Genomic DNA, 12,929 nt, shown 5'->3' with positions numbered 1-12,929 from the left:
TAATGTTGGGATAGGGAAGGTGAATTGTGATATAGGGGGAGAATTAATAGCACTTTTACATTTTTACCTCAGTGCTATAAAGTCATTTATATGAGCTAGATTTTATTAACAGATTTGTAAGTTTTTTTAAAAAAATAATGAGTTTTGCCCTGGTCAGGTTGCTCAGTTGATTTGAGTGTCATCCTGTACATATACACCAAAAGTTTTCAGGTTTGATTTCCTGGTCAGGGCACATAACTAGATTGGAGGTTCGATCCCCAGTCAGGGCCCGTGTGGGAAGGCAGCTTATTGATGTTTCTCACATCAGTGTTTCTCTCTCCCCCTTGCTTTTTCTAAAAACTAATAAAAAAACATATGAGTTTAAGTAAAGCAATCAGAGCATCCTTTTGAAGTTAGTTTATTTGTCTCAATTTACTTAAAGTTTTACTATATAAAATCATGTTATATAATGTTATGTAATCAACATTAACATGTTCGCTTCTATTTCACATTTTTTTTAAAAATATATTTTATTGATTTTGTACAGAGAGGAAGGGAGAGAGATAAAGAGTTAGAAACATCGATGAGAGATAGACATCGATCAGTTGCCTCTTGCACACCCCCTACTGAGGATATGCCTGCAACCAAGGTACATGCCCTTGACCGGAATCGAACCCGGGACCTTTCAGTCCCCAAGCCGACGCTCTATCCATTGAGCCAAACCGGTCTTGGCCTATTTCACATATTTTAACCTATTTTGATATGGCTGTCTCTATGGTGTTCTTGCCATTAAAATGAAATTTAACTATTTTTTCAGTTTTTTTATTCAAGTGTTTTTGAATAATTAAAAAATGTCATTTTCTAGTGAAAATACTTTTCTGGGTTTTTTGTTTTTGTTTTTTTTTTTTTAGTGACACAGTCTCTACATCTTTGATTTGACTTAGACATTCTTTCCCTTAACACTCTTTTTTTTTTGAGTCCATTAGATTTATTTTTTTTTATTTTTTAATGTGCTCTTTTTTTTAATTAAATTATTATTCCTTAACACTCTTTTTGACATGAGATTAATTTTTCTAATTAGCAGATGATGAATCCAAGTTAGATGATGCACATTCATTAGGATCAGGTGTTGGAGAAGGATATGAGCCAATCAGTGATGATGAACTCGATGAAATTCTGGCCGGTGATGCTGAAAAGAGGGAAGACCAGCAGGATGAGGAGAAAATGCCAGGTAATCATTTGCAGAGGTGGTTGATCAAAAAAATTATATGATTTATGGTATGAAGATATTTTTTTTGTTCCCTTTAATGCTATAAGAATTAAATAAAGTCAGTTTGAACTTCCCCCTTTATTTTGAAGTAACATTGACAGTCCAATAAAATGAAAATTGTAGTAATTGTCAATAATTATAGTCAATAAAAATGCTGTATTCATTTTTAAGTAGACTTTGCCTTTGAATTGGGAAAGGCCTCATTTAAAATAGCAAAATTGTAAGATTTCCTTTTCAGAGTTTATATTTTATATAACTTGGAATCTAGCCAAATAGTCCTGATTTCCTGGCAGTATTCTAGATAGTAGGTATGTGATATAGAGCTTCACAACTGTGGTGCCATAAACCAACTTTGGAAATGAATGTTCAGAAATTTATAAAAGTTGAAATTATATTTGAGCACTATTTCTATATCTCTACAATTTTTAAATTCAGTAATTATTTTCACTTACACCACTTTATACCTTGCCAGATCTTACTCTGTTGACTGAATCAATCACCCCATTTAGTCTGGTTGTTAATAAAAAGTTTTGGAGTTTGTTTTTAATCATAGTAGGGTCTTTGCTTTGTCTGAGAATGAGAATATTACATTTGATTTTTTTTTTAATATATTTTATTGATTTTATACAGAGAGGAAGGGAGAGAGAGAGTTAGAAACATCGATGAGAGAGAGTCATCGATCAGCTGCCTCTTGCTCACCCCCTACTGGGAATATGCCCGCAACCAAGGTACATGCCCTTGACCGGAATCGAACCCGGGACCCTTCAGTCCCCAAGCCGACGCTCTATCCATTGAGCCAAACCAGTCCTGGCTTGATTTTTTTTTTTAATTTGCTCTTATATTTCACAATTTCTTTTTACTAATATAGAAGATATGATTATTATCTTTATTACTGGCTACTGTGTATTTCTAAATAGAACAATATTTTATTAATTTGCTCAACTACTTCTTATTATAGATGGATTATTTGTTCTTAATACTTATAAAAGCAAATGCCCGAATTATTAAGTAATTTCATAATGAATTATTTGTTTTTAAAAAGTAAAATTTGCCGAGACCGGTTTGGCTCAATGGATAGAGCATCGGCTTGGGGACTGAAGGGTCCCGGGTTCGATTCCGGTCAAGGGCATGTACCTTGGTTGCGGGCATATCCCCAGTAGGGGGTGTGCAAGAGGCAGCTGATCGAAGACTCTCTCTCATCTATGTTTCTAACTCTCTATCTCTCCCCCTTCCTCTCTGTACAAAATCGATAAAATATATTAAAAAATAATAATAAATATAATTCCAATGTGGACATACATTTAAAAAATAAATAAAAAATAAGAAGTAAAATTTGTGTGCATGCATGTGTATGTGCACATGAATGCAAAATAGATTCCTACATTTAACTTGTGAAAGGAGTCTGATACCAAGTTTTAAAATGTCAGACCTATTATTCTTTGTGAAATAATGGAATTCTTTCATTGGGATCTCTCAAGCAATTTGTAGGAATGAGTTTGTTTGGGTTTTTGTTTGCTTGCCTGTTTTCTTTTGGTTAAAAAGTTTTGTTGTTTTTTTTGTAAAGATTCTAAATATGAGGATTTATAGAAAGCTTTATCTTAAGAATATGGCGTTTTGGTTTAAAGTATTATTTAATGGTTTTTCATATTTTGCAATTTATATTTCTCTCTAGATAACAAGAATACTATTTCTTGGTATAAAAATAGTCTTGTTGTGTAACTTTTTACAGATCCATTAGATGTGATCGATGTGGATTGGTCTGGTCTTATGCCAAAGCATCCAAAAGAACCACGAGAGCCGGGGGCTGCACTCTTAAAATTCACACCCGGAGCTGTTATGCTGAGAGTTGGGATTTCTAAAAAGCTGGCAGGTTCTGAACTCTTTACTAAAGTCAAAGAAACATGTCAGAGACTCTTAGAAAAACCCAAAGGTAATTCTAGTCTACTTTGATTGAACACTATGTGTGATAAATACTAAGATGCCTTTAAAAAGGATTATGTTCTTTTTATGTAGCATTAATAATATTGCGTATATCTCTCTTTTTTTCTTTTTCCTTTTCTTTTTTTTTGAGGAATCACTTATTCATTATTTAATTCTCATGGTGAGAATTTTTTTTTTGCATTTTAATTTATTGATTGATTAAGGTATTATATATGTGTCTTTATCCCCCGAGAATTTCTTTTAAAAATTTATTTTGATAAAAACTTAAGCTCATAGAAAAGTTGTAAAAATAGTATAATTATCTTTCTATATCAGAATTACTTTGAACAAAATACTCAGCGGTTTAACCAGGGCTAAATGAAGCAGAGCCTATGGGAGAAGACTAGATATCTCCTTATCTAAGCAAATTGGATGTCTTGGCAATCCTTTTTTCTGGGATATGGGGAATTCTACCCAAATACAGTTTTGTAGGTTGAACCTTGAACCAAGTTGTTAGAAACTGGGTCTCTGGGCCAAATGGTCTGGATTCCAATAGACGCAGCACTTACTAGCTGTTGTTCCATCTCTGTGTTAGTGTCACCATCTTAAGCTGGGAACAATGACACCACCAACTGCATATGATTGGTAGGAGGAGCATATGAGTTATTACAAGTAAAATACTTAGAACAGTTCCTGATATGTTGTAGCACTCAGTAAATATTAACTGCTACTCTTTAATTTGAAACTATTTTATCACATTGATTATAGACCTTATCAAGACCAAAATGAGGAGGGCATGTGGAAAGGAGATAAAAGATGAAAGTAACATTATTTACTCTTATATAATGTTCATGAGAATAAACAAGTTTAGTTAAAAGAATTAAGCTTTTTATTAATATAAAAAATGTTTTTAAGAATTTTATGAATCCATGTCCTTTCTTTCAGCTGCTAATATAATCAGTAAAACTCTTGATTTTAATATTTTTCAGTAAACATAGAAATGTATATGAAACATATATAAATTATAATTGTGAGTATGTATAGCCTGACAGGTGATCAAAGTCTTAGGTTATTGTTCTACTCTTTCTACCATTTTTGGTTGCTCTGTGATCTTAAGCAAGTAACTCCTATGAACAAAAATGATGAAATGAAACCCCTAAGGTCTTATCCACCTCTGAAGTTATTGACTCCTGTGACTTACAAATGGCATTTTATGTTAAAATTTAGTTTAATTTTGCTAACTATAATATACTAGTACAGTTTGACCTTGGCTTACTCTCAATAATGAAAATGCACACTGTAGAGAGGGATTTGACTGTTCATTACCAGTCAGTCCTGTATTTTGCTATGATTGCTTTAGAGAGCTGACATATGATGCTGAATATAAGAGAGAGAATCATTGGAAATATAAGGAAATAATATTTCCCTATCTTGCAACAAAACTACATTGAATGACTTCCACAGAAAATATATTGCCTTTAATATAAAATAATTTTCATCAATGTTGGTAACTAAGCAGTTGGTATTATTTTTATATTTTAGGAAAACTTAATGTGTGTTTTTGGTTTTTAAAAGATGCAGGCAATCTTTTTGAACATGATTTGGGGGCTCTCAATATGGCTGCATTACTACGAAAAGAAGAAAGAGCGAGTCTTCTTAGTAATCTTGGGCCATGTTGTAAAGCGTTATGCTTCAGACGGGATTCTGCAATCCGAAAGCAGCTTGTTAAAAATGAGAAGGTATTATTATTTTGGTACAAATTGCAAAGTGTTTGTTGAGTGTTGTGAATTATATGCCTTTCATTTGATTGCTTTAAATATTTTTCATTTCATTGTGAAAAAGTTTCTTTAGATAATAAAACATACTAGAAATTGCCGAGACTGGTTTGGCTCAGTGGTAGAGCGTCGGTCTGTGCACTGAAAGGTCCCAGGTTCCGATTCCGGTCAAGGGCATGTACCTTGGTTGCGGGCACATCCCCAGTAGGGGGTGTGCAAGAGGCAGCTGATCGGTGTTTCTCTCTCATCAATGTTTCTAGCTCTCTATCTCTCTCTCTTCCTCTCTGTAAAAAAAAAACAAACCTAGAAATTTATTTAAATTGAGGGTTAAGGAAAAATATTACCCAGAATATGGTGAGAATATTTATAGAAATATTATTTATGACAGTGTATCAAGTTGGAAGAGAGGGAAATAAATACAAGTGATTATATGTAAGCATTTACTTGAGAAGAATAAAAGGAATTGAAATATGAGAGAAATAGAAATTAGTTTAGATTGAAAAGGGATCTGGTCATAAGAAATTGAAAATATTTTAGACTTTTTGAAACTAAGAAACTGGGATTTTAATTTGGGGATGTGATTTGGTGGGCATGGGCAGTGTGACAAAAGAGAGTTGATCCTAAAAATTTAGATAAACATTTAATTTGTTAACTTTCTACTTGAAAACATTAAGGAAAGCATTGCTAAATAAAGGATACTTAGTTAAAGAAAGTACTCAGATTTATGGAGGACATTACATTTATAAGAAAGAGAGGAATGAATTAATCTCTAAATGTTAAAATGGAAACAGATATAAGGAATTGGAAAATTTAAAATTCTTCTCTGCTTAAGACCTGATTGAAAATTACTTTCGACAGAGTTGCTACAGTATTCTCCTTTGCACTCCCATTTCGGTATATACCTAGTACTCTTTATCCCTTTGCTTAAGTGCTCATCTCTCCTTGCAGCCTTCCTCTACTGGAAATTTCTCTGTGAAAATCAAGTGCTAGTGCCCTAAATCTGTATATACTGAGTCAACTTCTTCTCCTTTTTTTTTTTTAATTCTCACCCGAGGATATTTTTTTCATTGTTTTTTTAAAAATATATTTTATTGATTTCAGAAAGGAAAGGAGAGCGGGAGGAGAGAGGGAGAGAAACATCAGTGATGAGAAAGAATCATTCATTGATTGGCTGCCTCCTGTATGCCCCACACTGGGGATCAAGCTAGCAACCTGGCATATGCCCTGACTGAGAATCAAACTGTGACCTCCTAGTTCATAGGTCAACACTAAACCACTGAGCCATGCCAGCTGGGCTCCATCGATTTTTTAATGAGGGTGGGAGGGAGAGGGAGAGACAGAGAGAAATATCAATGTGAGAAACATTGATTGAAGGGAAGAATCCCCCAACCGGGCTGGTGATAAGCTTGCAACCAAGGTGTTGCAATCAAATCTTTGACCCTTAAGTCCATGGGCCAACGCTTTATCCACTGAGCAACTGGCTAAGGCTGAATCAATTTCTTATGCATCTAAAATGGTAATAGTTATATCATCCTTGGTATTTAAATGAGAAACAATCACTCAAATTATTTTTTGTTTAGTCCATATAAGGAACCCCACTTGAGAAAGACTCTATGGATTTTAATCTAATCAAAATTGTGTATCTTTTTATTTACTCTTTATTTTCTTCTCACCTGAGGGTATGTTTTTATTGATGAGAGAGAGAGACAGAGATAGAGGGAGAGAGACATAGATTTGTTGCCTCCCATACGTGCCCCCACCAAGGATCAAACTCATAACCTAGGTTTATTCTCTGCCCTGGAATTGAACTTGCAACCTCTTTTGGTGTATGGGTGACACTCCAGTCAACTGAGCCACCTGGCCAGGGCCTGCCCCTTTTTATTAAAAAATAGTCTGTAAATAAAAAATAGTCTGTAACGTTCCCTGTTTTCCTCCTCTAGTATGCCATTATTATTATTATTATTATTATTATTATTATTATTATTATTGAATTTGTAGTTCAAAACCTGAGAAGAAAATCTGCAGTCCCAGATGGTTTCACTGGCAAAATCTACTAAACATTAAGGAAAAAATTAACACCAATTCTGTACAATTTCTTAAGAAATCTGAAGAGGCAGAAATACTTTCCAACTCATTTTATGAGGCCAGAAAAACTCTGATATTGCAATCAGTCAGAAACATCGTAAGTGAAGAAAACTGCAGATCAATATCTCTCATGAACATGGACATAAAAATCCTCAAATATGAAAAAAAAAAATCCTCAAATATGATAAGACATCAAATTTAGCAATGTATAAAAAGAATATGACACCACAACCTAGTGTGCATTATCTTTGAATGAAAGGCTGGTTTACTATTTTAAACTTGAAAAAATATATGACAATATCAGTTGATGCAGGAAAAAAAATTTGACAAAATTTAGCATTCCTTTACAGTAAAAATTCTCAACTAGCTAGAATAAGAAGGAGTCTTAACCTTATAAAGAATATCTACAAAAAAACCTTAGTTAACATAGTAATATTTAAGTATAAATAAAAAAATAATAATATAAAATTACGTCCACTGGGCATGACGTACTGACATGTCCTAGTGAAAGAGTATGCGCCCGTTGTACGTTACATAATTAAAGGGAACTCCCCGGTTAACAGGTTAATGGTAAAAGTTTGAAAGATTTCCCTCAGAGATCAGGAGTAAGGCAAGGAGGCTCACCACCCCTATTCAACATTGTAGTGCAAGTTGTAGTGGCAGAAAAAGAAATAAAAGCATACAGATTGGAAAGAAAACAAAACTGTCTTAATCACAGACAACTGCCTATATAAAAGGTCTAAAGTAATTTACTAAAAAATATTCTTAGAACTTATAAGTAAGATAATAAGGATACAAATAGGATGCAAAAAGCAATTGCATTTCTGTATGTAGGATCTGAAATGAAAACAAAATTGCCCTTTTCAACAGCTCCCCCCAAAAAGCAGTGCTTAAGTATAAATCTAACCAAATGTTCAGGATCTGTGTGCTAAAAACTATAAAACACTGACGTGAAAAATCAAAGGAGACTAATAACTGAAGAGAAATATTGTATTTATAGATTGGAAGACTCCATATAGTTAAGATTGTGATTCTTCCTAAGCTGATACACAGATTTAACACAGTTCTAGTAAAAACTCCAGCGGGGTTTTTTTGTGGAGATAGACAAGCTGATTCTAAAATTTACATGGGAAGTCAAAGCGACTAGAATAGCCAAAATAATTTTTAAAGATGAACAAAAGATTAATAAAGTTGGAAAGACGCACACTACCCTATTTTAAGATTTACTATAAAGCCACAGCACTCTTCTTCTTTTTTTTTTTTTAATCTTTAGTGTTCAGATTTTTATAAATAAATAAATTAAATAAATAAATAAAGCCACAGCACTCAAAATGGTGTGGTATTAGTGAAGGAATAGATACTTGGATCAATGGAACAAAACAGAATCCCGAAAGAGACCCACACACTTATTACCAGTCAACTAGAGGGAGTTTTAAAAGCCGTTGTTGTTTTTTAATTAAAACTTTTTTATTTTGAGATAATTGATTTTGAAAGTTTAAAATTTTTATTCTGTAACAGATAATGTAAAGACAAGTATACTGGAAGAAAATATTTGCAAATCACATTTTGAAAAAGAACTTGTATCCAGAATATATAAAGAACTCAACAATTAACAGTAAGAAACAAGCAACCCAATTTTTTTAGTGGGTTAAAGATGAGTAAACACTTCATTAGAGAGGATATATGAAATGTCTGATAAGCCATGAAAAGATGTTTAACATCATTAGCTTTAGGGAATGCAGTTACAACTTCAATCAGATATTATCAACAACCTATTACAAATAGCTAAAAAAAAAAAAAAAAAATTGGTGAGAATGCAGAATGTATTGCTAGTGACAATACAAAATGGTAGAGCTATTTTAGAAGAGAGTTTCATTATTTCTTATAAGGGTAAATGTATACTTAACAATCCCGCTGCTATATATTTACCTTAGAAAATGAAAACTTGTCTGGCCAGTGTTGCCCAGTGGATTGAGCATCTTCACATGCATCAAGAGTTCACTGGTTCGATTCCCAGTCAGGTCACATGCCTGGGATTCAGGCTCAATACCCAATAGGGGCATGCAGGAGGCAGCTGATAGATGTTTCTCTCTCATCAATATCTCTATGTTTCTCTCCCTCTCTATCTAAAAATCAATAAAAACGTGTGTGTGTGTTTAATGAAATTTACATTCATATAAAAACCTTTTCATAAAAGTTTATAGCAGCTCTATTTATAATCTCCAAAATTAGAAATAAGCCCAGTGTTGTTGAACTGGCTAATGCATAAACAGTAGCACCTCCATACAGTGATTTACTAATTGGTAATAAATAACCAGGCCTTTAGTACTATCAACAACATGGAAAAATTTCAAAGGCATTATGATGAAGTGAAAGAAACTAATTTTAAAAGATCATATATTCTGTATGATTCCATTTATAAGATGTTCTGGAACAATAACAAGATACTTATTATTTGTCAAGGTTTAAGGATTAAAGAGGGTGTGAATACAAGGAGGCAACAAAGGGAGTCTTTTTCAGTGATGAAATGTCTCTGTGGTCATGATTTTGCATGAGTAATAATTCACAGAACTATGCATAAAAAGTCAGTTTTCCTATATTTTTATAAATGTAAATGTGATCAAAGAATGCACTGTACCTTTAAGGATCCTAGCAAAAAAAATAAATGGCAGAAGGCTGGAGATATTCAAACTTTACTTCATTATGCACATGGTTGGAGAACATAAACATAACAAAATTTTATAACAATAACTTCCAAAAAATGCTAATGTAGCTTTAAGTTACTGTAATGGAGATATACATTTTAGTTCAAGGGAGACTTAATTCAGTTCTAGAGCCCACATCTTATGGAGCATTAACTTATCAGTGAGGAGTGTAGAAGGTTTAGTGCTTCTCTTTAGAGAATTAAAAGCTTATCATGAAAAAGTAAGATTGAGTTAGTGTATGGCTCCATAAAAGAGATTTTTATTTCAACATATAGAAGAAGTAGTACTGTTCAGCTTAGATTGTACAGTGTGGTGGGTTTTGTTCTGTTTTTTCCTCATTAGAAATGAAGTAAACACTAGTCCGTTACTTGTCAGGGAAGATTCCTACATTAGGTAAGAAGTTAGACCACGTGCCCTCTAAAGATTGCTTTCTTGCCTGGCTGGTGTGGCTCGATGGTTGAGCATCAGCCCGTAAACCAGGAGGTCACAATTCGATCCCAGTCAGGACACTTGCCCAGGTTGTGGGTTCGATCCCCAGAAGAGGATGTGCAGGAGGCAGCTGATCAATGATTCTCTCTCATCATTGATGTTTCTATCTCCCTTTCCTTCTCTGAAATCAATAAAAAATAAATAAATAAAGATTGCTTTCTTTCATAAGATTTCTCAAGTCTGAAAACATTTCTTAATTGTACTGTTAAATACCTAATACAACTAATTTTTTATAACTTCTATATTTTTGTTAGAAGTTAATCTTTTTTATTGTCGACTAATGTACATTTTTTTTGTTTTGTTCTGTTTTCTCCAAATAGGGCACGGTAAAACAAGCTTACACGAGTACTCCAATGGTAGACAATGAATTATTACGATTGAGTCTGAGATTATTTAAGCGGAAGACTACTTGCCATGCCCCAGGACACGAAAAGACTGAAGATAGTAAACTCTCACAGTCCATTGTCCAACAGGAACTGTGTGTATCTTAAGACTGAAGTTCAGTGACATTTTTGGATCTTCATCACTGCATATTCTTTTTCAAAGTTCTTTGGTTTCACAAGCATTAGTAGTGAGTGACAGAAAACATTTATCAGCCATGCTAAAAAAATGAAGAAAAACTTTGATGTAAAGTTTAAAGAACGTTAGTTTTGGCTAACTCGAGATTTTACACTGTACTTAATACTCATGCAAAATAATGTGAAAGCATCTAGATTTAGTAGTTTATTTTGTACGTTTTGTTAAAACCGAGGAAAACGGTTGTCACTGCTCTTCCAGCCTATGAAGATTTTTATTAAATGGAACCACTCACATGTTCTGGATCATCCCTAAGGAAACTGCAACTATATTCAAAACTGTATTTACAGAAGGAACGCACACATTGTGCAGTACCGTGCTGTACAGAACATTGAAAGGGCACGCAGATCCAGCATGCTGTGTTTGTGGGCAGACCTCGGGGGGGTAGGGGGGTGGGGGGGGGTCAAAATACTTTTTTTTCTTTCTAAAGTTCTAATAAAGTTACTGGGTTTTTGGCTTTTTTAAATATATATGCATTGTTACAATGTATATTGAATGTACTGGAATATAAATGGTTTTGTTTATTATCAGAGATTGTCTGCTATTTTTATTTTAAATAAATGTACCTTCTTCCCTTTCCTTGTTCTAGATTTACTTTGCTTTTTGGTAACCTTATTCCTGGAGTTCTGAAGCATTCGTCACCAACATTACATGCTTCTTCATACTTCACATATTTTACTGCTGAAGTCCTTATAATTGGACAGCTATAAATAATGTGGAGTTGAAGATGTGTTTCAAGTATAGCTCAGTAACATTTGAAACAAGCCAAGAGCTAATAAACCTTTGTAATCTGAGCTTTAAAATATTGCCATCAGATTTTTCAGAATAAGAACCTCATTACATTGAACTGCCTCTAGCCTATAATATATAAAGTGATTTACTTCTTAAAAATCACAGTATATCTGCTTTATTCAGTATGTACACATGTAACTCATGAAGTAGACTGTTGGAAGAATTTGAAATAGGCTCTATGCTGCAGAGTTTTGGGGGAGATAGAAATAATAACAATAAAGCAAACCAATCAAAATTGTAATTTGGTCATTGCCTCATAGTTTTTTGTTAAAACTAAGCCTATGATACCTGTATCAGAAGTTTTGTGTCCTCTTCTCCAAAGGTAACAAAGTTTCTGTTCATTTCAAGAAACATTTATGTGAATTTAATTTGTGCAAAGGAAATGGTCTTATTATTTAAATGACTCTGAAAGCATATATAAGAACAATTTCAAACAAAATAATTTATTTTCTTGATCTAGTTTCCTTTTCCATTTAATAAACATTTTGAATAAAGAAAAAAAAGGTAAAAAAAAAAATTTAATGACTGGAGAATGGAACTTATTATAGTGGGCAATATTGTGCTCTGTAGTATAAAGATTTTAAAATTCTAAAACTTCTAATTCTAGTTCTCAGAATTGTGAAATATAGCAAAAGTGGTTTTTCTCTTTTGTGTACTGACTTTATTTCTCAAGTTATTTATTTATAGAATAAAAACTGTGTACATATGGTCTCTGACTTAAATTATTCAACTTACAATTTTTTGACCTTACGATGGTGCCAAAGCAATACACATTCAGTAGAAATTGGCTAGGTTAGGCTATGGTTTTGGGGAGGCTAAATCTATTTTTGACATAATGATATTTTCAAATTACTGTGGACATAGTTATCAGGACTTAGCCCTCTCATATCTGCAGTTAAGTTTGCCTTATACTCAAAATTTGTTTCCTTTTCAGTTTTAATATCTTTTTATGTTGTGAAAGAAAATTTTACAACCATTCCTTTATTTCCCTAGTCATAATATTTTTTGGCCAATTATAAAGGCGATGTTTATTAAAATACATTTTATTTTCAAAATGTAATACAGTCTACAGACATTGTGTGTATACATGTTTTGGGGACACCTATGTAATGAAATGCTACCAATCAGTTTACATGCCTGGGAAACCACTATGTTCAAGGTTTTAGTACATGTAAGGTGTTGAGTGGAACATAATTAGCATAAAAGACACCTCTGTGCTCAATAATTGTTTAGTTTTAGCCAGAAAGACAAGATTGAACATATAACAGTCTAAGCCAGCACCATCCTATACAATAAAACTCTAATACGCGAATCGAGCGACTGAACAAATGCTTGCTC

At 33.2% G+C, this 12,929-nt stretch overlaps 1 protein-coding gene across 12 annotated transcripts in view; it reads left to right on the top strand.

Annotated features, from left to right (window-relative positions):
* Positions 1 to 12,313, top strand: part of ZC3H13 (zinc finger CCCH-type containing 13) — a 95,230-nt gene extending 82,917 nt beyond the window's left edge. For 11 of the 12 annotated variants that reach the window (XM_084879298.1, XM_084879297.1, XM_084879296.1 and 8 more), the window contains 4 exons: positions 1,061 to 1,210; positions 2,979 to 3,179; positions 4,745 to 4,908; positions 10,544 to 12,313. In XM_084879298.1, coding sequence (XP_084735424.1) covers positions 1,061 to 1,210; positions 2,979 to 3,179; positions 4,745 to 4,908; positions 10,544 to 10,714 — 686 coding nt within the window. In that variant the 3' untranslated portion in view covers positions 10,715 to 12,313. The remainder of the gene's footprint in view (positions 1 to 1,060; positions 1,211 to 2,978; positions 3,180 to 4,744; positions 4,909 to 10,543) is intronic. The other variant, XM_084879300.1, reaches the window with a different exon arrangement.
* Positions 12,314 to 12,929: the final 616 nt, after the last annotated feature.

Source organism: Pipistrellus hanaki, assembly GCF_964339955.1.
Source record: "Pipistrellus hanaki genome assembly, chromosome: 3".
Classification (NCBI taxonomy): domain Eukaryota; kingdom Metazoa; phylum Chordata; class Mammalia; order Chiroptera; family Vespertilionidae; genus Pipistrellus; species Pipistrellus hanaki.
Note: the sequence above shows the minus strand (reverse complement) of the source record. Positions and strands in the feature narration are given on the sequence as shown.